The 24,841-nt window shown below is 46.4% G+C and overlaps 3 protein-coding genes across 6 annotated transcripts in view; 1 reads left to right on the top strand and 2 right to left on the bottom strand.

The window, feature by feature from the left end:
• Window positions 1-2,313: 2,313 nt before the first annotated feature.
• Window positions 2,314-2,728, top strand: LOC129533491 (protein FAM136A-like). Its single transcript, XM_055386886.1, is given in 2 exon segments — window positions 2,314-2,475; window positions 2,477-2,728. Coding segments are annotated over 2 exon segments (414 nt in total).
• Window positions 2,729-5,113: 2,385 nt separating this feature from the next.
• Window positions 5,114-12,782, bottom strand: TACO1 (translational activator of cytochrome c oxidase I). Of its 3 annotated transcripts, none has more exons than XM_004041153.3 (5): window positions 12,104-12,782; window positions 8,823-8,929; window positions 7,031-7,158; window positions 6,006-6,183; window positions 5,114-5,675 (listed from the first exon to the last, which is right to left on the bottom strand). In XM_004041153.3, exons 1-5 carry the CDS (start codon window positions 12,381-12,383, stop codon window positions 5,475-5,477), a joined length of 894 nt encoding a protein of 297 aa, XP_004041201.1. In that variant the 5' UTR covers window positions 12,384-12,782; the 3' UTR covers window positions 5,114-5,474. The 3 variants fall into 3 exon arrangements, with proteins under 3 accessions (XP_004041201.1, XP_063562270.1, XP_055242859.1); XM_063706200.1 differs by having other exon boundaries at window positions 8,823-8,926; window positions 12,104-12,599; XM_055386884.2 differs by having other exon boundaries at window positions 5,114-5,913; window positions 12,104-12,599.
• A 6,403-nt stretch (window positions 12,783-19,185) lies between these two features.
• DCAF7 (DDB1 and CUL4 associated factor 7) overlaps window positions 19,186-24,841 on the bottom strand; it is a 46,027-nt gene continuing 40,371 nt past the window's right edge. Inside the window, exons 7-8 of one of the 2 annotated variants that reach the window (XR_002006088.2) lie at window positions 24,212-24,449; window positions 19,186-19,249 (exon numbers count right to left, since the gene is read on the bottom strand). Coding sequence is in view for 1 of the 2 variants with exons in the window: in XM_004041152.5 (XP_004041200.1) it covers window positions 24,277-24,449 (173 nt within the window). In the remaining variant the exon portion in view is untranslated. Of the gene's footprint in view, window positions 24,450-24,841 lie in introns of both variants that reach the window. The other variant, XM_004041152.5, reaches the window with a different exon arrangement.

The raw sequence follows: 24,841 nt of genomic DNA on the forward strand, positions 1-24,841 counted from the left end.
CTCTCTTTTTTTTTTTTTTTTTTTTTTTGTGAGACAGAGTCTTGCTCTGTCACCCAGGCTGGAGTGCAGTGGTGCAATCTTGGCTCACTGCAACTTCCGCCTCCTGGGTTCAAATGATTCTCCTGCCTCAGCTTCCCAAGTAGCTGGGATTACAGGCGCCCGCCACCACGCCCAGCCAATTTTTATATTTTTAGTAGAGACGGGGTTTCACCACATTGGCCAGGCTGGTCTCGAACTCCTGATCTTATGATCCGCACGCGTCGGCCTCCCAAAGTGCTGGGATTACAGGCGTGAGCCACCGTGCCCGGCCGGGAAGACACCATCTCTTAAGAAAAGAAAGAAAGAAAAAAGGAAAACATGATTACAGAATATAAAGCTCAGTAATAACATCACTACCCTGAGATAACCTGTTTTGATATTTTAGTACATTTCCTTCTAGTCTTTTTTAAAAAGTTCATATATATAATATGTTAAAAAAATTATACATATCTATTTCAAAATTTGGACCACACTATACATGTAGTTTTGTATCTTTTTTCCCACTTAATGTTATATTCTAAACATTTTCTCTGACAAAAGATTCTTTAAAAAATAATTTTTAGTGGCAACATAATACCTTGGCATATGGATGTAACCATCTTTAACGTTTTTTTTGAGACGGAGTCTCGCTCTTGTGCCCCAGGCTGGAGTGCAATGGTGTGATTTCGGCTCACTGCAACCTCCACCTCCCGGGTTCAAGTGATTCTCCTGCCTCAGCCTCCTGAGTAGCTGGGATTACAGGCGCCTGCCACCATGCCTGGCTAATTTTTGTATTTTTAGTACAGACGGGGTTTCACCATGTTGGCCAGGCTGGTCTCGAATTCCTGACCTCAGGTGATCCACCCCCCTCGGCTTCCCAAAGTGCTGGGATTACAAGCGGGAGCCACCGCACCCGGCCGTGACCATCTTTATTTGAATAGCTCAGGGTCTCTTTACCAGATATAGAGACAGCAGAACAAATTCAAGAAGGGTTCATTTCTGCCTTTCCTATTAACTGCAGGAGAGAGACTGCAGGGCACCACTAGGGGTCAGTGCAGAGCCATCATCACAGGAGCCTTTACTGTGCCTTACAGTAAGCATGTCTTGATGTAAGATAATTGGTTATGCAACAATCCATATTAATAAAGATTCTATATGCTACATTAGAGATCTATTCACATGACTAGCCATGTTCCCTTTAAGAGCAGACTCCCTTAGTACAGATTTCTCAGATTATAAATAAGATTCCTCCAAATTAATTTCCAAAACAGAGCTATTTTATAAACACCAAGGTCTATCAGCGTAAGACCTGTTCTTTCCTGCTTGGTATGAAATCATTTGTGCATAAAATACTTGGCCAAAGTGTTTTATAGGTTTGTTGGGAAAATCAAATAAATAACATGTAAACGTATCTTACAAAGTATGAAGCCACATATAAACGTAAATTTGCTCTTTTTTAATGATAAGCAATTCAGATATTTGGGCAAGTGGCATGACCATGGATTATTTCACTGGTTTTCTTCCTCGTAGCCCTTGCTCTCCAGCTATTGACATCAGTGTGGAGTCAGTAATTCTTTTCTTAGAAGCTGAAGTTATCATTTACAGTAAATTTGGTTTTAGTTCTTTGTCATCCTTATTTACCTGAAGCTCCTTCAGGAAAATTACTGTGAGCTCAGAATTAGCTTAGATAACTTATAAATAGGTGTATAACAGGGATCAGAAAGCCACTCTAGGCCTGACATGCTTGACAGGCTCCGACGCAGGAGGTGGGAGTTCCTGGCCCTTCTAAACACAGATGTGACTATTAGGAGCAAAAGGTACCAAGGGCCCTATTTCCCACTGGCGAGGCTTCTTATTCAGCCCTCACCCTTCTTTCTGTTCACGTTTCCTCTTCAGTTCTCAGTGCCACATCATTTGGCATCAGAGATGAAAAGGATCTAGGGCTGGTTGTTCTCAGAACCAAGAAGCTTTCAAAACCAGCTTGTGGTAGCCCTTCTTGAGAGCAGCTCAGTCTTCTCATTGGTTCACTCTGACCAATCCCAGGATGCATAGGGACCCAGGCAAAGTGGGCCCTGGTAAGTCCCTTTTTTTTTTTTTTTTTTTTTTTTTTTTGAGAGACAGAGGCTGGGCGCCATGGCTCATGCCTGTAATCCCAGCACTTTGGGAGGCGAAGGTGGACGGATCACCTAAGGTCAGGAGTTCGAGACCAGCCTGGCCAACATGGCGAAACCTGGTCTCTACTAAAGATACAAAAATTAGCCAGGGTGGCACGGTGCAGGGCGGTATGGGGACGCCATGGCAGAGCTGCAGCAGCTGTGGGTGCAGGAGGTGGTGGACTCCATGGTGAAGAGTCTGGAGAGAGAGAACATCTGGAAGATGCAGGGTCTCATGTTCCGGTGCAGCACCAGCTGTTGTGAGGACAGCCAGGCCTCCATGCAGTAGGTGCACCAGTGCATCAAAGCACTGCCATGTGCCTCTGGGTCAAGCCCGGGCTTTGCTCACCAGTGAGTTGGAGAAGTTCCAGGACCACCTAGCCCGGTGCGCCATGCATTGCAACAACAAAGCCAAAGATTCAATGGATACTGGGAGTAAGGAGCTTCAGGTGAAGCAGCAGCTGGACGGTTGTGTGACCAAGTGTGTGGATGACCACACGCACCTCATCCTAACTATGGCCAAGATGAAGGAGGCTCTCTTATCCATTGGGAAATAACAGTCTTTGCCAGTGGCCACTGGGGCTGAGGGCAAGAATATATTTTTTATAAGGAATTTGGAATTTTAGTCTTTTAAGCAAAGTTTATGAAGAAATGAAGGATGGCCACAAGTGTAAGACATATGTCACTTGCCTCTGGACACTGGTTCTTTTATGTTTCAGTCCTAAAAAATGAAATGGAAAAAAGTGGTGCTAAATTGGGTCAGAGATATTACAGGAGAGTTTTAGAGCTTATATATCCTATGGCCAGTGCTTGTCCTGCCAGTAAGGATCTCCCCTGTAACAAGCCAGAGCCCTCCAAGGCACTAGACTCTTCTTATTACACAGGTACCAACAGGCTGGCAGGTTAGAGTTGGTGGAGTTTGAGGAGAGATATTTTCTCTTTGTTGCCAACATCCTGTTTACCAGAAGTGTCACCACACTATTTTCCGTAAGCTGTGAAACAAAATCCATGAGGTCACCCGCTTAGAAGGGCAAAAAAGTTTTCTGGGTCTTTGTTTTCTTGGTTTTGTGTAATTTATACAAGGCGATACAAATTGATTTTAAGATGTGGAATTGGGAGGGAGACTAGTTTGGATAAGAACTTTGAAAGTTTCCTTGAGGATCCCCATTTCTGGTCATCAAGATGTAGATGTAGATTTCTTAAAATTATTACATGCTGCATCTTTCAGCCTGGAGACCATGCAAAAACATGAGAGGCGATGACATACTAATTATGGGAAGCATAATTACTGGCTGATGGGCCCTGAGGCTGTGTGTAGCAAAATGACAGGACAATCTTGCAGTAACACTTTCCCCGTGAAGAGAAGGGGGTTTTGATTGTGATATATACTAGTATCTAGAAATGAACAGTAAAAGAAGAGCAGTTGGCTACTTGATTATAACAGAGTTATGAAGTACTGGATTTGGAAAAACCTGGTTTTTATAGAACGGATGGAATGAAAGCCTAAACCTAGCACTACCTACTTAGCCCCCTGAATTAACAAAGCACAATTGAGACAAACCCTGGCAACAGGAAATTCAAGGGAGAAAAAGTAAGCAACTTGGGCTAGGATGAGCTGACTCCCTGATAGCAAAGGAGAGGCAGACCCCATTAGCAAAAACCATTTTTGCCTGGGGCTTTCGCAACTTGCAGTGTTCCTGCCCTGGCATGGCACCTTATTGTTTTGATAGCAACCTCATTGTATTTTCACCAGCTTACTACTTGAAATGATAATATAGCCTGTCCATTTGCTGCTTCCAGGCTGTGTTATATTTTCCTGGTGGTTTGGTTTTAAAAATAAATAAAGTTTAATTTTCTCCCCTCCCACTCACAAAAAAAATTAGCCGGGCATGGTGGTGCCTGCTTGTAATCCCAGCTACTTGGGAGGCTGAAGGAGGAGAATCGCTTGCACATGGGAGGTGGAGGTTGCAGTGAGCCAAGATCATGCTACTGCACTCCAGCCTGGGCCACAGAGCAAGACTGTCTCAAAAAAAAAGAGACAGACTCAGCGTGGTGGCTCATGCCTGTAATCCCAGCACTTTGGGAGGCCGAGTGTGCAGACCGCTTGAGCTCAGGAGCTCGACACCAACCTGGACAACATAGTGAAACCCCATCTCTACAAAAATATATATAAATTAGCTGGGCGTGGTGGCATGCACCTGTAGTTTTAGCTACTTGGGAGGTTGAGGTGGAATGACTGCTTGAGTCCAGGAGGTCAAGGCTGCAATGAGCTGAGATTGTGCCACTGCTCTCCAGCCTGGGCAACAGAGTGAGACTCTGCCTCAAAAAAAAAAAAAAGAAGAGTTCTCACTCTGTCACCCAAGCTGGAATGCAATGGTGCAATCATAGCTCACTGTAGCCTTAGACTCCTGGGCTCAAGTGATCCTCCTGCCTCAGCCTCTCGAGTAGATGGGATTATAGGTGTGAGCCACTGCCAAGTCCCTTATCATTGGCACTTGATTTCCTACTGGGCTGGAACCTTAAGCTGTTTGGTGAAAGAAGGGCACAGAAGTCACATAAAGAGAGCAACAGATGCTTGCACAGCAGCTCACACTGCCCTGGGGCAGCTCCAGTAAAGAGCAGTCCTGTGTTCAGGTCCTACCTTCTAGAGCAGGATCTAACACAGGACACCAGCTGAATAGCTTATGCTCTAGATAAGTACAGTTCTTGGTATATAGCTAGTGTTCCAGAAATATTAGTTGCATGAATGAATGACAGGTTTAGGCTGTAAGACCAGCATCAGACCATGGAGTGCCTGGATACAACTACATTTCTATGGCCAATTAAAAAAATAATCCTGGGATTGGAGTAGTAGAGCTAAGCCTAGGGACTTGAAAGTTAGTCCAGAGGATCCCAACAGCTGGACACAAACTCAGGAAGACTCAAGAGCCATACAACAGCAATGCAGCAACCAATAATCACTGTTATTATTAAAAGCAGTTTCTAGTACAGAGCACCTCAGGGCACTTACAATCCCCACAGAGGCCAGCTACCCAACATCAGTCTGACCAGCTGGGTGGTCCTGCCCTGCATCCAAGAGGGTGTCGGGACACTCATCCAGATGGCTCTGAGACAGCAGCAGAGCTGACAAGGAGGCCCCACAAGTGAGATTCCTTTGGCTTCAAGGTCGCAAGTCCTGGCCTTGGGCCTCCTGGCCTGCTGAGCCTCCCACCGGCTTTACCCTCAGAGATTGCTGCAGAAGCCTGTGTGCTGGAATGGGCTGCCACATTTCTAGGAAGGAACCCGGGGGCACATGTAGCCTGGTTATTCAATGTTATCATAGATGTGAATCACATCCTCGTGGTTGCTGAGAGCCTGAATGAGATGTGCGGCCTGTTCCAGGTCGGGCTCAGCCAGCTGCACCTTTGAGTTGGGGATGAACTCTAGTGCACAGGACACAGAACACAGGCCCAGGGAGTCCAGCTTCTTCCTCACTTGGTGCAGTGAAGAGGCATCACAAATAAACTAGGGATAAAGGAAAGTCAGGAGGTGAGGAGCCAGGAGGTAATGAGACAAAGCCAGACAGGACCTTGCAAAGTCCTGAATGTCAGTACTGGAATGGATCACTGGGTTTGAGCTCTTCACTGGCAGGGACATCGTTTTCAATGTTTTGACTCTTTCTCATAGTCCTCACTAGAGTCGGTCCTATTCAGTATTCACTTAATAAATGTTTGTACAATATGTGAACTGTCTCACCTATACCCTGCACAGGAAGGAAGAAACCAAGAGGCATGCGTAAGGCATCTATCAGGGTCCTCCTGGAAGCCCACCAAACACCCATGTTTTCATGCTTACTTTAAAAACGTTCCTTTCTTCTTCATCTTCAGTTTCCTTGACATCCTCAGCTCCTGCTTCGATTGCCATCTCCAGGGCACGCTCTAGGTTCACAGCCTTCTTCTCTCTGTCCTCCACTTCAACCACAATCACCCCCTTTTTGTCAAAAGAGTGACGAGCTCCTACAGCCATCACTCCTCTGACAGGGAAGGAAACAGGCTGGCATGAGTGGATGCCTCTAGAAGCTCAGCCTCCATAAAGCTCATCATTCTATCACTGTCTCTTTCTCACCCAGTCTATGAAGTACACACAGACATGGAGCAGATCGCATCCTCAAGGAGAAAATGCAGCTGCTGCTGGGTAAGGGAACAGCCCAAGAATGTCCCCACGCTCGATTTTCTGCCCTGATTGCAGTTGGGAGGAAGCAGACTTAGCTGATAATTTCCTGTGCCATTAAGATGCCAGTCCTGGTGGAGCATTTTAAGACTTGGGCATTATATGGCTACAGATGGGGATAATAGGACAAAGATCCCCTTCTACATCCGATGAACAAGTCTTTGGGATCCTGCTAGTAGAGACTACATTAAGGGAAAGTCAATTAACTCATTGGATTCTGCTAAGGAGCAAATGTGCTTAAAACCTGAAACATGGCCAGGCATGGTGGCTCCCAGCACTTTGGGAGGCTGAGGCAGGTGGATCACCTCAGATCAGGAGTTCGAGACCAGCCTGGCCAACATGGTGAAACCCTGTCATCTCTACTAAAAATACAAAAATTAGCTGGGCATGGCTGTGGGTATCTTTAATCCCAGCTATTCAGGAGGCTGAGGCAGGAGAATCACTTGAACCCAGAAGGCAGAGGTTGCAGTGAGGCAAGATCATGCCATTGCACTCCAGCCTGGGTGACAAGAGTGAGACTCCGTCTCAAAAAACAAAAAAACAAAAAACAAAACCCTGAAACACTAGCAGAGATCAACAGTACTTGCCTTGCAGAGAATTGGAACATAAAGGCTTCTGTCCCCTACCACTCCTCCCAGACGCACACTTACCCATTCTTATTCAGGATATGTCTAATGTCTGCTTGACACTTGTGGCTACTGTTAGATAACGCCTCGATGAGCAGAGAAGAGCCACCAGGGCCTCGACCCTCATACAGCAAATAAGTGTCCTTGGATTTCTGCAATGAACAACACAAGCACATTTTCCTGTTTCCCAATTCCTTCCCACATGTCAGCCCAGAACCACAAGTATCGCAAAACTAACTCCATGGGATGGGCTCTCTAGGCTGGAGCCTGAGCTCTCAATCTTTATTTTTGTCCCCACCCTCTAACCAACTTTTGAAGTAACAGGAAGTACTAACCCTAACTTGGAAGGAGTCTGTTTCTCCGGTCCCTGAACAATCCATCAGCCATCTCTCAGCTTTGCTTCCTACCATCCCTAACCAAATGCCACATCTAGTCCCTACCCAATCCCACTCAGACTCATCCTCCTACACCCCCATCCTGTAAGAAACCCACCGGTCAAGTCTCAAGGTCCCTACCCTGGGCTGCCGAGTACTGCTGTGAAAAATCACACACCTAGGCCTTGTCGTAAGAGCTGCTGAAAACAGCATGGTCTCAAAATTCAAACAATTAATCCAGAGCTCTAGGGACTAATCTCTTCTGGACCTTCCATGCCCCTACTCATCCCTTGTCCATATATTCAATATTCCCCACTCCAAGCACCCTGTCCTGCAACTTTCCAGGAATTCTCAACTCATAACTTCTCCCTTCCTCTTTCACAAAGGTAAAAAGGGCCACTAGGTGGGGAAAATAATTGCTGTCTCCACCACCTTCTCTGCACCATGGCCTACATGAAGGCAATAAGCATAACGGTTAGAGCACAGGCTCTAAAGTCTGACTATCTGGTTTCAAGTCTGTCATTTTCTATGTGACTTGAGTCAAGTCACCTAACATTCCTGTGCCTCAGTTTCTACTTACGGTGGTTTTGAGGATTCGATAACACACATAGAGTTTTTATCCATGCTTAGCCTGCAGGAAGCACTCAATAATTTTGAGCTATTAAGATAACTATTACTTCCTCAGAGCCTCCCTACCTGCCCCAGAGAAAGGTGTACCCTTACGTGGACTCTATATACCTGCCCCTCCCACCATCGCTATCACCCCCATCCTCTCCCTTTCTACTGGCTTTTCTTCTTTAGGGCATAAACATCTGAAAAACAAACACTTCCTCCACCTAACATAAGGGCTTTCTCCCACACTGCCCCTTCTTTCTATAATACCTCATCTCCCTACAACTTGGCTGAGCAGTCCCGGTCTTGACTGTATTGCCCCGCATACTGCCTATGCATCCTACTCCCAGTTGTGCTCCTAGAACCAATGACCAAGGACAGTGAGCTCTCAGAAGCCTCTAGGCTGAGGTCGTCAACTACATTGCTACCGTTCTCTCTGATAATTTTTTTTTTTTTTGAGACAGAGTCTCGCTCTGTCGCCCAGGCTGGAGTGCAGTGGTGCAATCTCGGCTCACCGCAATCTCTACCTCCTGGGTTCAAGCGATCCTCCACGTCAGCACCCCCAGTAGCTGGGATTAGAAGCATACGCCACCACGCCCAGCTAATTTTTGTATTTTCAGTAGAGATGGAGTTTCACCATGCTGGCCAGGCTGGTCTCCAAACTCCTGGCCTCAAGTGATCCACCCACCTTAGCCTCCCAAAGTGCTGGGATTATAGTCGTGAGCCACTGCACTTGGCCCCTCTGATAATTTACGGTGTGTTTGTTGGCCATCCAGACATGAGCCTGGTAGAGGCTGTGATCAATAAAAAGCATGTCAAACAGTACACACCTCCATTTTCAGCGCTGTCTCAATCGTTGACTTGGGCATATGTTTGCTGCGACACACCTCTAAGATATTGGCCAGGTTGCTGTTGTGCTCAGGGTTGGGGCCTCCTTCTGAGATTTAAAGAAAAAAAAAAAAAAAGAGTGAGCAAAGACATCTCATTACAACATGGGAGAAAAAAAGGGATTTCCAGCCCCACCAAGCCAAAGGAGTGGCAAATCACCATTTAGCTCTCAGTTACCTTAGAATACCTTAACTAGTGTTTCAGTGGGATACGGAGAAGTATTTTCGGGTTTTTTTGGTTTGTTTTTTGAGATGGAGTCTCACTCTGTTGCTGGCTGGAGTGCAGTGGCACGATCTTGGCTCACTGCAACATCCACCTCCTGGGTTCAAGTGATTCTCCTACCTCAGCCTCCCGAGTAGCTGGGATTACAGGTGCACGCCACCACACCCAGCTAATTTTTGTATTTTTAGTAGAGACCAGGTTTCACCATGTTGGCCAGGCTGGTCTCAAACTCCTGACCTCAGGTGATCCACACACCTTGGCCTCCGAAAGTGCTGGGATTACAAGTGTGAGCCACTGTGCCTGGCCTGGATAAGTATTTTGGAAAAGTACTTTCTTTTTTTTTTTTGAGACAAAGTCTCACTTTGTCACCCAGGCTGGAATGCAGTGGCATGATTTTAGCTCACTCTAGCCTCAACCTCCAGGGTTCAAGCGATCCTCCTGCCTCAGCCTCCCAAGTAGCTGGGACCACTGGTGTGCACCACCACACTCAGGTAATTTTTTTCGTATTTTTTGTAGATTCAGGTTTTCACCATGTCGCCCAGGCTGGTCTCAAACTCCTGAGCTCAAGTGATCTGCCTGACTCGGCCTCCCAAAGTGCCAGGATTACATGTGTGGGCCACCATGTCTGGCCAGAAAATACCCTTTTTTTTGAGACAGAGTCTCACTCTGTCATCCATGCTGGAGTGCAGTGGCGTGATCTTGGCTCATCTTGGCTCACTGCAACCTCCCACTCCCAGGTTCAAGGGATTCTCCTGCCTCAGCCTCCTAAGTAGCTGGGATTATAGGTGTCTGCCACCACGCCCAGCTAATTTTTGTATTTTCAGTAGAGATGAGGTTTCACCACGTTGGCCAGGTTGGTCTCAAACTCCTGACCTCAAGTGATCCACTCACCTTGGCCTCCCAAAGTGCTGGGGTTACAGGCATGAGGCACCGTGCCTGGCCAGAACTTTCTAATTCATTGTCTTTAGGGATGGTTTTCATTCTGCTAGGTTTCAGCGATCTCTACTTTGTATCAGATGAAGAAGGGTTATAGATGGTAACAACACTTCCTGGACTCATTACTGCTCTTACTCTACTACTTTGTGCATAATAATTATTTTTATTTTATTTTATTTGTATTATTTCTTTTTGAGACAGAGTTTTCCTCTGTTGCCCAGGCTGGAGTGCAGTGGTGTAATCTCGGCTCAGTGCAAGCTCCGCCTTCCGGGTTCACGCCATTCTCCTGTCTCAGCCCCCTGAGTAGCTGGGACTACAGGCGCCCGCCACCACCACACCTGGCTAATTTTTTTGTATTTTTAGTAGAGACGGGGTTTCACCGTGTTAGCCAGGATGGTCTCGATCTCCTGACCTCGTGATCCACCGGCTTCAGCCTCCCAAAGTGTTGAGATTACAGGTGTGAGCCACCGCGCCCGGCACTTTGTGCATAATTATTGAAATGTTCACATGACATTGTAATCTGAGGGTAGGGGCTGTATCTCATCATCTTTGTAGTACCAATGGCATGCCTGGCACAAAATAAACACAAGTTGGTTGAACTTCAGTGGGGCGCAGTGGCTGATGCCTGCAATCCCAGCACTTTGGGAGGTGGAGGTGGGTGGATCATTTGAGGTCAGGAGTTCGAGACCAGCCTGGCCAACATGGTGAAACCCTGTCTCTACTAAAAATACAAAAAAATTTAGCCAGGCATGGTGGTGCACACTTGTAGTCCCAGGCTACTCCGGAGGCTAAAGCAGGAGAATCACTTGAGCCTGGGAGGTGGAGGTTGCAGTGGGCCAAGATCATGCCACTGTACTCTACCCTGGGTGACAGAGTGAGACTCTGTCTCTAAATAAATAAATAAATAAATAAATAAATAAATAAATGTTGCTTGAACTTAATATCAAGAATTTTGAAGAAAAGGAAGCAAACAAATACCAGGCATGAGCTGAGGGGGTAAATTAACATTAACTGAATGCCTATGATGTGCCATAAATCATAAACTACCTCAAGGTGGGTATTATCCTTGTTTCACAGAAACTCAAGTTAAGCTACTTGTTCAAGGTTAGTCAGTGACAGAAACTAGTCTTCCTGACTCCAAAGTCCATAGTTTCTCTTTTTTTTTTTTTTTTTTTTTGAGATGGAGTCTTGCTCTGTCACCCAGGCTGGATGGAGTACAGTAGAGCAATCTCACTTACTGCAGCCTCCAACTCCTGGGTTCAAGCAATTCTCCTGCTTCAGCCTCCCGAGTAGCCAGCATTACAGGCGTGCACCACCATGCCCGGCTAATTTTTTTTTTTTTTTTTTTTGGTATTTTTAGTAGACACAGGGTTTCCCCATGTTGGCCAGGCTAGTCCTGAACTCCTGACCTCAAGTGATCTGCCCACCTCTGGCCTGGGATTACAAGCTGAGCCACTGCGCCCAGTCCAAAGTCCATGCTTTCTACAGGACTTTTCCTTTACTCCTACAGATGTCTGGCCCTAAACAGAAAAAAAAGCCTTTTCAATGTGGTGACCTAAGAGAGAAAAGACATGGCTGCAAATCTCCCTTCCAAGGAAATGTGTCTTGGGGAAACATTAATGAAGCAAACTAAGGCCTAAGCACTTAAGTAATAGCTTTACTCAGTGCCCCTGCCGCAACCAATAAGGTACTTGAGGTGACTTCAGAGGGGTTGATTTGTCTCTTCAGGAGAGACACACATCTGCCCTGACTCTTAAGGCTTGTTTCTATTAAGTACCCAGCTAGACTAGGATGAAGTCACTTCTACCTTACCGGCTTATCTTCTCAAGAGCAGCTCCCTCTCTGACAAACTGGCCAGATGCTCAGTGTCTGGAAAGGTGAGTGAGAACCTCCAAAGTAGGGTAGGTGTTTTGAGGATTTATGAGGTGGGCAATGGTGGGTACTGGGGAAGGAAAACAAAGTGAAGGGCCGGAGATCTAGGTGGGCCCAACTCCGAGAGGCAAGGGAGGCTGCGGGCACTGAGAGGGCAGCGGCAGCCAGTGCTGGGTGACCGTCAGGGTCTCACCTTTCACTGCCAAGCGGATGTTCAAACAGAGTTTGGAGAAGATGCGACTCCTTTCGACGTCCTTCGGACCCTTGATGTGCCTGACTTTGGACCACTTGTTGTGCCCGGCGGGGACAGCCGCGGTGAAGTGCAGCGTCCTGCCCGGAGCGGCACCGCAGCCCCGGGGCTCAGGGTGGGAGGGCCGGGGGTCGCGCGGAGGAGCCGTCCTGACCCCGGGGCCTCGTGCCAGCAAGCATCGGGCAGCGGCCCTGCTTAGGCTGGCAGCAGCCCAAGCCGCCATCGGTCCTGACCTTGGGGTTCAAGCTGCTAGCAGCAGCGGCCAACGCCGGCCAGTCTCTTCCACTCTCGGAACAAGCAGTTCCGGAACCTGCGGCCGCCTGTGCCGGTCACCTGAGACGCAAAGGCTTGGGCCCGCCCGGGGCGGCTCAACAGCTAATGACCCTACACCTTCCCCGAGGCACCCGGGACTGGGGGCCCTTGATGGCGTAGCACACTTCCTTTACCGGGTTCCCTCCAAAAACACGTCCCCACTGCCCGCAAAGTCCGTTCCGTGGCTGCACGGTACTCGATCCTCTCTTGCCCTTGAGCAGATCTAGTTAGTGCTCAAGCCCTCCCGGTTGCCTAGAGAGCGCCGGACTTTGTTTCTCATAATGTTCTAGTGGAGACACATCTGAGTTATGAAACTGACTTTGCTTCCAAATTGCTGCCTAAATCTGAGCAAGTCCAGAATGATATTTTGTTGTTGGCCTCATTGTACTGGGAAAGAAACTGCTGCCAGAGAAGTTAATTGCCCAAATGTTTAATCTCTCTGAACGTCTTCCCTATTTATAAATAAGGATCTAATATTTGCTTTATCAACATAGGAAAGTTGGAAACACAAAATGAGCCCTTAGAGCTTTAAAGTAAAAAAGTTTTATGTAAATAGCCACAGTGCACTTAAGCCCCTAGATGCAAGAGATGGTTTGGGACAGACTCAGATGAATCACAGGCCTTTGGGAGAGGAAGAACGATCAGACAAGCCCTTTGGAGCTAAACTCCCCTCTTCATTTTCTCTCTGCTGTATCAAAAGAGAAAACCGAATCCGTTAGAAGATGGAGAGAAACAAAGCGGCAGCTGCTGAAAAGCTTTGTAGTGACTCCCATGCTGGTGAGATTAAGTCCAAAGGGCATGACATATCAGGTAGAGAAGCAGGACAGCCGGGCGCGGTGGCTCACGCCTGTAATCCCAGCACTTTGGGAGGCTGAGGCAGACGGATCGCTAGGTCAGGAGTGCCAGACCAGTCTGACCAACATGGTGAAACCCCGTCTCTACTAAAAATACAAAAAAATTAGCCGGCCGTGGTGGCGCATGCCTGTAATGCCAGCTACTCAGGAGGATGAGGCAGGAGAATCGCTTGAACCCGGGAGGAGGAGGTTGTAGTGAGCCGAGATCGCGCCACTGCACTCCAGCCTGTGCGACAGAGGAGAATCCATCTCAAAAAAAAAAAAAAAAAAAGAAAGAGAGAAGCAGGACAGTGTGAAGTCCAAGCTTGTGCCCTCTGTGGTTAGACTGGGTGGCTTCAAACCCTGGTTGTTCCATTTTCTAGTGTATCCTTAGGCAAGTTCCTTTACTTTCCTGTTTCAGTTTCCTTACCATAGAATGGGCTTGTGAGAACTAAATGGGATGATGGATGCAAAGCACAAAAGCATAGATTTTTTATTTTTTATTATATAAGAACCTCCATGGGGCTGGGTGCGGTGGCTCACGCCTGTAATCCTAGCACTTTGGGAGGCCGAGGCTGGCAGATCACTTGTGGTCAGGAGTTTGAGACCAGCCTGGTCAACATGGTGAAACCCTGTCTCTACTAAAAATACAAAAATTAGCCAGGTGCGGTGGGTGCCCATAGCCCTTCATACATGCTTGCACCTTAGCACTTACCTTTTAAAAAAATATCAAAATGTTTATATCTGTTTCTACCGTAATACTAAATTCTCTGAGAGTAGGACTGTACTTCCTATGCCCAACACAGTTCTCATTTTTTAAAAAATTAACAGCTTTGACATATTTCACAGATCACACAGATCACCAATTCAAAGTGTACAATGTGTTATAGAATATTCAGAGCTGTGCACAATTGATTTTACATTTTCATCATCCCCAAAAGAAGTCCTGTACCCATTAGCAATCATTCGCTATTTCCCCCCAATTCCCGCAGCCCTAGGCAATCACCAATTTACTTCTGTCTCTGTGGGTTTGCCTCTTCTGGACATTTAATATGAATGGGTCCACACGCTATGTGGCCTTTGGTAACTGGCTTCTTTCACTTAGCATGATGTTTTCAGGATTCTTGCATGTTGTAGCATGTATCAGTATTTCATTTCTATTGCCAAATAATATTCCATTGTATGAATATACCACGTTTTATTTATCCATTCATCAGGCAGTGGACATGTGGTTGTTTCCACCTTCTATGATGAATAATGAGGCTGTGAACATTCATGTACACATTGCTGTGTGGATGTATGTTTTCACTTCTTTTAGTTATATACCTAGGAGTGGAATTGCTGGGTCATATCATAACTATGTTTAACCTTTTGTGGGATTGCCAGACTGTCTTCTAAAGTGGTTGTATCATTTTACATTCCCACCAGCAATATATGAGGGTTTAATTTCTCCATATCATGAATTTTTTTTTTCCTGCTTTGTTACCCAGGCTAGAGTCCAGTGGAGCAATCATAGCTGACTGCAGCATAGAACTCCTGGGCTCAAGCGATCTTCCCATCTCAGTCTCCCAAGTAGATGAGATTACAGGTGCGAGCCACTGGCTAAATTTGTTATTCTTTTTGACTACAGCTATCACCATCCTTGTGGGTGAGAAGTATTATCTCATTGTGGTTTTGATTGTATTTCCTGAATGACTACTAATGGTAAGCATCTTTTCATGTGCTTATCAGCCATTCATATATAGTATTACTTTTTGCAATTTAAAAATAGTTTATTCAGGCCAGGCGTGGTGGCTCACACCTGTAATCTCAGCACTTTGGGAGTCCGATTTGGGGCAGATAATGAGGTCAGGAGATCGAGACCATCTTGGCTAACACAGTGAAACCCCGTCTCTACTAATAATACAAAAAATTAGCTAGGTGTGGTGGCACGCGCCTGTAGTCCCAGCTACTCAGGAGGCTGAGGCAGGAGAATCGCTTGAACCCAGGAGGCGGAGGTTGCAGCGAGCCGAGATTGCGCCACTGCACTTGAGCCTCGGTGACAGAGCGAGACTCCATCTCAAAAACAAAAGAAAAAAATATATATATAATATTTACTTTGAGAAGCAAAAATCAAATTAATGGAATTTGTAATCACAAATAAGTGTAGAGGCTAAAACAAGGTTTGAGATTGCCCTAGTCCAGTCAGCCTGAGACCAGCAAGGGAAACCTATAGTCGCACAGAGTTAGGCTTATCAACTCACTGCAACAAGGGAGACTGCACACCAGAGGAATGGTGAAGTGTCTTACCGAAGAAAAAACTGGTCATAGGATTATGGGGAAGGGTGGAAGTTAGGTGAAAAATTAGAGTTAGGCTCAAAGAAACACAGACCTGTGTGAAAGGTGGATTAAGATCAGCTGGACTACCAAGGGGACCCAGGGGATCAGTTTCCCCGGAAAGTACAAAGTCAAGGTAAATGTGGACTGTTGTGTTCAGAAGCCCCTGCTCTGAAGCGCAATACCTGGCCTGGAAATCAAGGCTGCTTCTCTGTCAGAGTGACTCAGCTCCTCCAAGCAAGACTGACTATAAGCCTTAATTCTCACAAATACAATTGCAAACAGCAAACTTTGTCAGCCTATGATTTTGGAGAACGAAATTTCTCGGTGAATTTTTTTAAAACAGTAGTCACTCAGGGAGTTGTTATGACACTTTATGTTGCCAAAAAAAGAAAAAAAAATTGCAGTGTGTTCTTGATAGAGGTACTATATCCTGTTAACTGTGCAGCTGGTTTTATCTGTCTGTGCATCTGTGATGAATGGCAGGGCAGATTTTAACTCTCTCAGTCTGAGTTAATAGCCACCTTTCAAGATAAATTCAGTTGACTGAACCATCTCTAGACGCCTGGCTGTCAGGATCACTGAAATCACTTAACTAACAATGAGCCTTGGAAGCTAAAGACTGGCTACAAGTATCATTCCATTAGGTTTGACCATGTGTTGTCCAGTACTAACAGCTCTCAATGAATGAGATTACATTAGTTATTAGTCCAGATACTTAGCCGATTTGCTGGTATGGCTGAGACATAATTATTCACTACTTCACTTCCTCTTCCAGGGTACACAGGAAGACTACATTTCTTGACTTGACCTTCCTTGCAGTTGGCAGATAGGAGCAAAAGTGAGTAAGCCACTTCCAGGCCCATCCTGAAAAATGTACTCCCTCCCACCCCCCATAAGCAACCTGGAGGTCACACGTTTATTTTTATTTTTATTTTTTGAGATGGAGTCTTGCTCTGTTGCCCAGGCTGAAGTGCAGTGGTGCGATCTTGGCTCACTGCAACCTCCACCTCCCGGGTTCAAGCTATTCTCCTGCCTCAGCTTCCCAAGTAGCTGGGACAACAGGCGTGCGCCACCATGCCTAGCTAATTTTTGTATTTTTAGTAGAGATAGGGTTTCACCATGTTGGCCAGGCTGGTCTCAAACTCCTGACCTCAAGCTATCTGTCCCCCTCAGCCTTCCAAAGTGCTGGGATTAGAGAGTTGAGCCACTGCACCCGGCCCAGAGGACTTTGTGTAAGCAAAAAATAAGCTTTTGTAGTGCTCAGTTTCTGAGATTTGGGGGTTTGTTGCCGCAGCATAGGCTAGCCTATAAATAGTATTACTCTCTGTTTTCTCCTTAAAAACCAGAGAGCAGGACTCATGTGTTTCTCACAAAATATACATTGTCAGACCATATAGCAGCACAGTTCCAAAGGACCAGCAGGTACTCATAAAACTTAAATTCTCGGCTAGGCACGGTGGCTCACGCCTGTAATCCCAGCACTTTGGGAGGCCGAGGTGGGTGGATGATCTGAGGTCGGGAGTTTGAGACCAGCCTGACCAACATGATGAAACCCCATCTCTACTAAAAATATAAAATTAGCCAGGCGTGGTGGCACATGCCTGTAGTCCCAGCTACTCAGGAGGCTGAGACAAGAGAATTGCTTGAACCCGGGAGACGGAGGTTGCGATGAGCCGAGATCGCGCCATTGCACTCCAGCCTGGGCAACAAGAGCGAAATTCTGTCTGAAAAAAAAAAAAAATTAAATTCTCAAGAGCACATACTTCCCTTCACAGATCCACTGCCACCGGCTCCATATCAGCTGACACAATGGCAGGTACTTACCGAATACAGGTTCACGGAACCAATCAGTTTGCCTTTCTTCTCTTCCTTCACATGAAGGCCCAACATGAAGAATAAAAATAAAAATAAGTGGGGGTAGTATTTCATCCAGGACACACAGCATTTGAAGAGCAGTGGGATAGGAACTCCCCCACCCTACCGTGTGGGGCATAGGTTTGGGAAATTAGCAGGGACTTGGACATTCCTAGTCAGCCATCAGAACCTGTCCAAATCCAAAAGATCTGGGAGTTATTTCTCTGTCCTCCTTCACAACCAATAAATTACTGAATGCTGATGACTGCATCCCTCTTCACTTGTGCCCTGTCCTCTCCATCCTTGCCGTGGCTGCTGCTGCCGCCGCCGCCTTAGTTCAGGGTTTTTCTCTCACCCTGTAAGAAGGAAGAGGCACTTTTTCATTGCCTATCCTTCTAAAATGCAATTCTGATGACTCCTCTCTGTGTATGTTTTCCAGGATCATACAGAAGTGTAATGTCTAAAATTTCTGCAAAGCGGGAGACTTTCCCTGCCCTGGCTCCTGTATACATCTCTAGCTACATTTCCCACTATTCACCCCACCTCAACCTGCAATTCTCTAAATATGACCATACTTTCTTGCCTCCATAGATTTGCACATGGGTGTTCTCTCTGCCTTAAAGGACATTCCCTATTTCCAGATAACTCCTACTCAGCCTTCAAAACCCAGCTTAGGCATCCATCTTAAGTAGTTTTCGCTGACCCCATGTGGCTCCCACACAGGCAGAGGTGATCACCTCCTCCTGAGGGGTGATGCCTAAACACATCCATTATCGCACAACAATGCAAGTTATTTGGTTTTTTTGTTTTTTGTCTTTTAAAAATTTGGGTGGGAGGGGGTAGGGAGAAAAGACTACCAATTGGGTACAGTGTACACTGCTTGGGTGATGGGTGCACCAAAATCTCAGAAATCACCATTAAAAAAACTTATTATCCACATAACCAAAAACCACTTGTTCCCCCAAAACTATTAAAATAAAATAAATGCCAGGTGCGGTGGCTCACACCTGTAATCCCAACACTTTGGGAAGCTGAGGCAGGCGTATCACAAGGTCAGGAGTTCAAGACCAACCTGACCAACATGGTGAAACCCCGTCTTTACTAACAATACAAAAATCAGTCAGGTGTTGTGGCACATGCCTGTAATCTCAGCTACTCAGGAGGCTGAGGCAGGAGAATAGCTTGAACCGGGAGGTGGAGGTTGCAGTGAGCCGAGATCGCGCCATTGCACTCCAGCCTGGGTGACAGAGCGAGACCCCATCTCAAAAAAAAAAAAAAAAAAAAAAAATGCAAAAAAAAAGATTTGTCTTAGATCTTAGTCTGGCTAAAAATTTTTTTTAAATAAAAATTACTGATTGAGACCGGGTCTTGCTATGTTGCCAAGGCTGGTCTTGAACTCCTGGCCTCAAGTGATCCTCCCACCTCAGCCACCCCCATGCCTCAGCTGGGATCACAGACCACTGTGCCCGGCCACAAGTATTTATGTAGATGTCTCCTCTGGTAGACTGCAACCAACTTGAGGGCCATGTCCCCTGGCATAGAGGAGGTACTCCACTGAATTAACAAGTGAATGACTAAACAGGATATAAAAGGTGATGAGTAGACTGCCCGGCTCGGGCTGGGGCACTGCCACTGTCTATGGAACATGACCAAAGTGACAAAATGGGAAGAACTGAATTCGTCACAAAAAGAAATTCAGTCAATCTATACATGTTCAAGTTTTATTACAAAGTATGATGGGCAGAAAATACGGTACTTCTTATACAGGAGGCTGAAACAGAATGAAAGGGTGAAAATTAGGTTTAATTTACTTAGGAAACAAGAAATAGAAAGTCATAGCTATAACACTCCACTTTCAGGTGCCCATGAAGTAGCCTTCAATGGAGATTCCCCATAGTTGTTTCACAGCACAGTGTTAAAATTTTATTACAAGCCCTGTGTACAATCAGTCCTGTGAAAATATTTATAAAAGAAAAATATTACAGTACAGTTCTGCAAGGGGCAGCTTCCTCTCCACCTGACCGTGGATGCCACAAAACCTATAATATAGAGGGAAAGTTTAAATATATAACAAGAATGGAAGTTCAGACATACTAGGCTAAAGGGCACAGAAATGGATCAGTTAGAGCTTAACATTTCAGAACAAGAAATCTCCATTTTCTACATAGAGGTTTATACAATCATGCTACAAATTCACTCTGGGTGGGGTGGGGAAGGAAAGTCACCGACAAGAGGGGTAGTAAAATACACAGGAACCAAAGCAAGTGAGTCAGACTCAACTAAATCGATTCAAAGCTTCAGCTCAACAATTTTCATAACACATGGTATACCACAATCAACCCAAGGTGAGAACATTTCTTTTAAATAGTAGATATCACATGTTCATAATCACTGGGTTGTCCCAAAGGTGGGTGCCTATAAACTTTCCAGCTGTTACATAGACTGTCAACATCTTTCTTCTTGAGTTTAAACTTTCTTTAGCTTATTTGTTTCTCGTTGGATATACCAGTCCAAGCCTCTTTGGGAAATCACCTGCATGTTTCCATATTTTAAAAATGACATCCAGAAAGTAGCCTGAGAGGACCTGGCCCATCCCATGTGGCCACACATTTGACTTTGACCATTAGCAGCAGTGACACTGTGGGAGGGGGAGAAGGTGCAAGTGGGTGAAGTGGGCAAGGGTCTGCAACACGAGACGCTCTCAGGAGCTGGCCCAGCCAGGGCCTGGCCCAGGGTTCACAGTGACTTTGCTCTGCTCCGCCCTCTTCCCTGGGAAAACCAATCTAAGTATCAAGCATGATCTTCCTTCTTCGTCCTGGAGTACACACAGTAAAGGGAAAAGTCTGCTTTGAGGCTTCTACTTCAATGGTCTCCCCTACCCCAAGCCAGGAATGAAAGGGGCTGCCATATTCTCAAAGTGGGGAAGGCAGAGGGACAGTACTGGGCTGCCCTCCCACGTGTGGTAAACCCTGCAGCTCCTACATGTCTTCACAGCCCAGGAATTCAAGGCCCAGGTGGCAGCAGGAAGAAACAGTGGAAAAGCAAGGGGAAGAGAAAAGAGAAAAAGGAGGGGGAAAGTCTGCATAACTGTAATAACCTCTGCTTCTCCTGCTCTGTAACAAACCCACAACCAGGAAGAGTCATGGTCTGGAACAATCATGGGACCCCAAACGCCTGTAGGTTTTTTACCATCAAACATCACCCATGGCTGCTCTAAGCTGTCATCTTGTTCCCACAGTTACCTAGCATCATGGATGCCCAATTTATGGCCCAGGAAGGCTGACCCAGGCTAAGGGCAGTCTCACTCCACAGCCATGCAATGGACAGTCTGAATGTTTCCCTACCCCAGACCTTCACTGACCTCTATTTCCTCCTCTGATATAAAGAAAACACTTTAATTTTCTCCTGCATCCTACATCTCCTCCTAAAATTTCGGCCCTAATTGTCATCAAAACCTTGTAGGATTCTGAATTTTTTGTTTCTTCCTGAATCTTAGCCAGTTCTCTCAGAGCCAATCCTGGATTTATAAGGAATTTTCACCTATTTTTATTTTTTTTATTTTTTGAGACGGAGTCTTGCTCTGTCGCCCAGGCTGGAGTGCAGTGGCACAATCTTGGCTCACTGCAAGCTCCACCTCCCAGGTTCACGCCATTCTCCTGCCTCAGCCTCCCAAGTAGCTAGGACTACAGGCACCCGCCACCACCCCTGGCTAATTTTTTTTTATATTTTTAGTAGAGATGGGGTTTCACCGTGTTAGCCGGGATGGTCTCGATCTTCTGACCTTGGGATCTGGCCGCCTCAGCCTCCCAAAGTGCTGGGATTACAGCTGTGAGCCACCACACCCATCCTCGCCCAGTTATTAAATATCTTCCCTCTTCAAGTCCTAACCTTGCAGGCTAATTCCTCCCTAGAAGAAGAGGATTCCAATGCTCCTGAGCATAAAAAATTCAGGTCCTTGAATGACGTGGACCCATTCTCCAGCTCTCTGGTGGTAGAGGCCTGAGGCCTAATTTATTCAGCACCTCCATCCTTCAGTCAGAACAGATGAGGACAATACAGGCAGCTGTGTCTCAGGCTGCCAGGAGCAAAAGGGCCATCACCAGCTGGGCCACAGCCTGGCGGAGCCTCCATGTGGGCTTCCTGGTAAAGTCCTAGTGGCTGCTCCTCCCGCAGTCAGGGAGAACAGATCCAGGGCCTCCCACCCAGTCTCGCTGGCTGTCAGTTTGAGAACCTCAACAAATTACAGAGTTGTTTTTGCAACTACAACAGATTGGTGCTTTCTGGAGCATGGATGGCTTAGAGACTTTCTAAATCCTGAGACTGTAGAAATCCCCTCCTCAGTCATGGGTCGTCGGGCTGGTGGAGTAAAGGGAGGGTAAGAGAGCTGGGACTCAAAGACCAGCAACTCATCAACTGTGAGTATGTGTGTGCTTGCTTAGGGGGGTGGAGTCCCCCTGGGTCCCCGGTGGCATTCAGGGGAAGACTGTACTGCAGGACCTAAGGAAGGATGGCAGGAGCTGGGTGTCCACAGGGCAAGGGAAATCTCAAAAGTTGTTGGTTTCCAGAGTAAATAGCTATCTTATGCAAATATGTTCTAATTATTATTATTTTTTCAAGTTGTTGTTTCTGAGTTCCAGCTGACAAATTCCACCATACAGACCAGGCGTAGGTGCAGATCAGGAAAGGAATCTTAGAACTCAGTGGATGTAAACCCTGCCCAGCAGACCAGCCCCTTCTACCACTGACTTCCATTTCAGACCCTTCTCCACAGGAAGGAACTGATGGCCTCCTAAACAAGCAGCCATCAGCTTGGCCTTGCTACCCTTGAGAGAAGGACCCAGTAACCATTATCAAACACAATGAAAAGCAGAGGAGGGTTCTGACCAAGAACTGCTCGCTTTGTATCTCCAAACGATGCAGTGCAAATCCAGTGGCAAATGCAGGAGAGGCAACCACAAGCACATGGCCAGCCAGAGTCCTAAAATCAGAACAACAAAGTAAAAGGGTAGAAGGGGAAATACGCTGGCTAAAAAAAGAGTCTTTTTCTTTGGGACAGGTGCCTGTATGGTAAAGCAAAGAGCTAGATTTTTGGCATATAATGACATCTACTTCTGAAAAAGAAGACTTAACCAAAAAAGCTTAAGGGCCCAGAAGAACAAAGTTACTGTTTTACTTCTCAAGCAGGTGAGAACCAAAGAGGACAAAACCATCATCCTTCAGGCCTGCTACTCTACTAATCTCAGATGAGCAATTCAGAGGGACTTAAAAACCTTCAGGGAGGAGCAGAGCGCAAGGAAACAGCCAACTTTCCCCCAAGAGCACATCCCAAACTGCCTGCCCCAAGGGCTCATCTAATGGTGGAATCACACATATGCCCCTCCATGGAACTCATTCACATAACGGAAAGACACCTGCGGCCTGCAAGTCAAAAGACAACTGCAGGCTACAAGTCCAATACTGCTCAGAACCTAAACTGGGGGAGAGAGGGGTTGACAGGTGTGAGTAGAGCTCTTAACTGGCTGACCCTGGGGGTCTATAATTCCTTTTCCCTCTTTTTTTTTCCTCCCTTTTCATTACCCACAGTATAATGCTTTTTAACTATCAATCCACTTGACAGCCCGGGATTGCCGCAGTCCATCAGTCCATCTCTCATGTAAGGTCTTGTTCAGGGTTGGAAGCACAGACAGGATGCCTCTCGGGAAGACTCTCTCACCTCAGAACACTCAATCCAAAGAATGCCCAATATACCACCAGGCACAGTAAACTCAACCAACAGAAGCACCGAAGTTCAACTCAGATGTCATTCTTGCCTATCATTGAAAAGACACTAAGTGGAATGGCCTGGGGCTTATATTTGGATGGAAAAACAGACTCTGAAAGAATGTACTGGAAATATGCTTGAAGTTCAGCTTCATGAAACGATTCCCCTCAAGTCAGGTACCCTGAGAGCCTGTTTCTCTCAGCTCTACCATGCTCCCAGTGGGAACCAATGGGCTGGACAGTGGTGCTTCAGGGTAAACAGAGGCTTCCTACGTCTGTTTACAAGCCCAGAATGCCCTTGAGAGGAGCCAGGCTAAGAAAGGCGTGATGAGTCAGTGGACTTCAGAGCACCAAGGTGGTTTGGACTCCCGGTCAGGTATGTACTACACAGGCAGTGACTCAAGAAGGCAAACTGCTCATGGGGCCAGGGGCCCAGTACCAGCTCCAGGCACTGAGGGAAGAGAAGAAGGTGCAAAGAGGGAGGACTATAAGACAAAGAAATGAAGCAGGAGAGTAAAATTCCTTTCATAAAAAAATTAGCCTGATAGATAACAAATATACAAAGTTAAAATTTGTTAAACACACTGATACTAGGAGAAAAGACAAATTGGTATTTGTTCCCACGTAAGTGCTAACACGAACATGGACATGGACGAGACATGAACCGCTGCCTTGGGCAGCAAACAGAGACACCTGGGCAGAGGAATAGACACAGCCAGTGTGTGAACTGCTCCTCAACACAATGCCTGACAAACAAATATACACACATTTTTTAATTGAGGAACCAAACGAGAAGAGGAAAGGAGAGAAAATCTTAAAACTCAGCCCTGGGCTGAGGAGGCGCCACACAGCACTGAGTCTGCCACAGAGGGCGATGGGGTGACTGGCCAGGAACTCCTAGAGCAGCTTCTGGTAACAGTGGGTGCAAAGCAATGAAAGACATACTGGCCACTGGAAACATGTTTCTTCTTACTTTGGGGGTGGGGCAGAGGCAGGAAATACAAAAGCCCCTGCCTCGTGGGCACAGCGCCACCAACACTACACTCTGAGTATCTCCAGGCAGTTGTTGTAGCAGATGGCGATCCAGTCGGGCTGAGTTGATGCCCACTGCACATTGTTGATCTCTCCTTCAGCTGTGTAGGCCAGGATAGGGTCCTCAATGGCTCGGGGCATTTGCTGGATGTCCCAGATGAGTGCCTGGTGGTCATCCGCTAGGGACAAAGAAAGCCAGCAAGCAAGGTCACAAGTGAGGCAATGCGGATGATGATCCCTGCATTTCAGGAGCAAGTCACAGTTTACAAAGCACCCCCATGATGGCGGTTCTATTTTAAGCCCCCATTTTATCGATGAGGAAATCGAGATTCAGAAATGTTAAGGCACTTGTTCCAAATCACACAGCTATTCAGCCAAGTGAGTGGCAGAGCCAGAACTCAAATCTAGGCCCTGACTCCATCTCCCAGATGTCCCCAGGCTCTATCCACTGCACTAATGAGTCCTTCTCATCTGGGTCAGGTATCAGGAGTGGACAAGGGGATACCAAACATGTCATTTGCAGCCGCTTAAAATACTTGAGTGGTTACAAAGATCATTCTCTGATCATTCA

This window comes from Gorilla gorilla, chromosome 4 (assembly GCF_029281585.2).
Source record: "Gorilla gorilla gorilla isolate KB3781 chromosome 4, NHGRI_mGorGor1-v2.1_pri, whole genome shotgun sequence".
Taxonomy (NCBI): domain Eukaryota; kingdom Metazoa; phylum Chordata; class Mammalia; order Primates; family Hominidae; genus Gorilla; species Gorilla gorilla.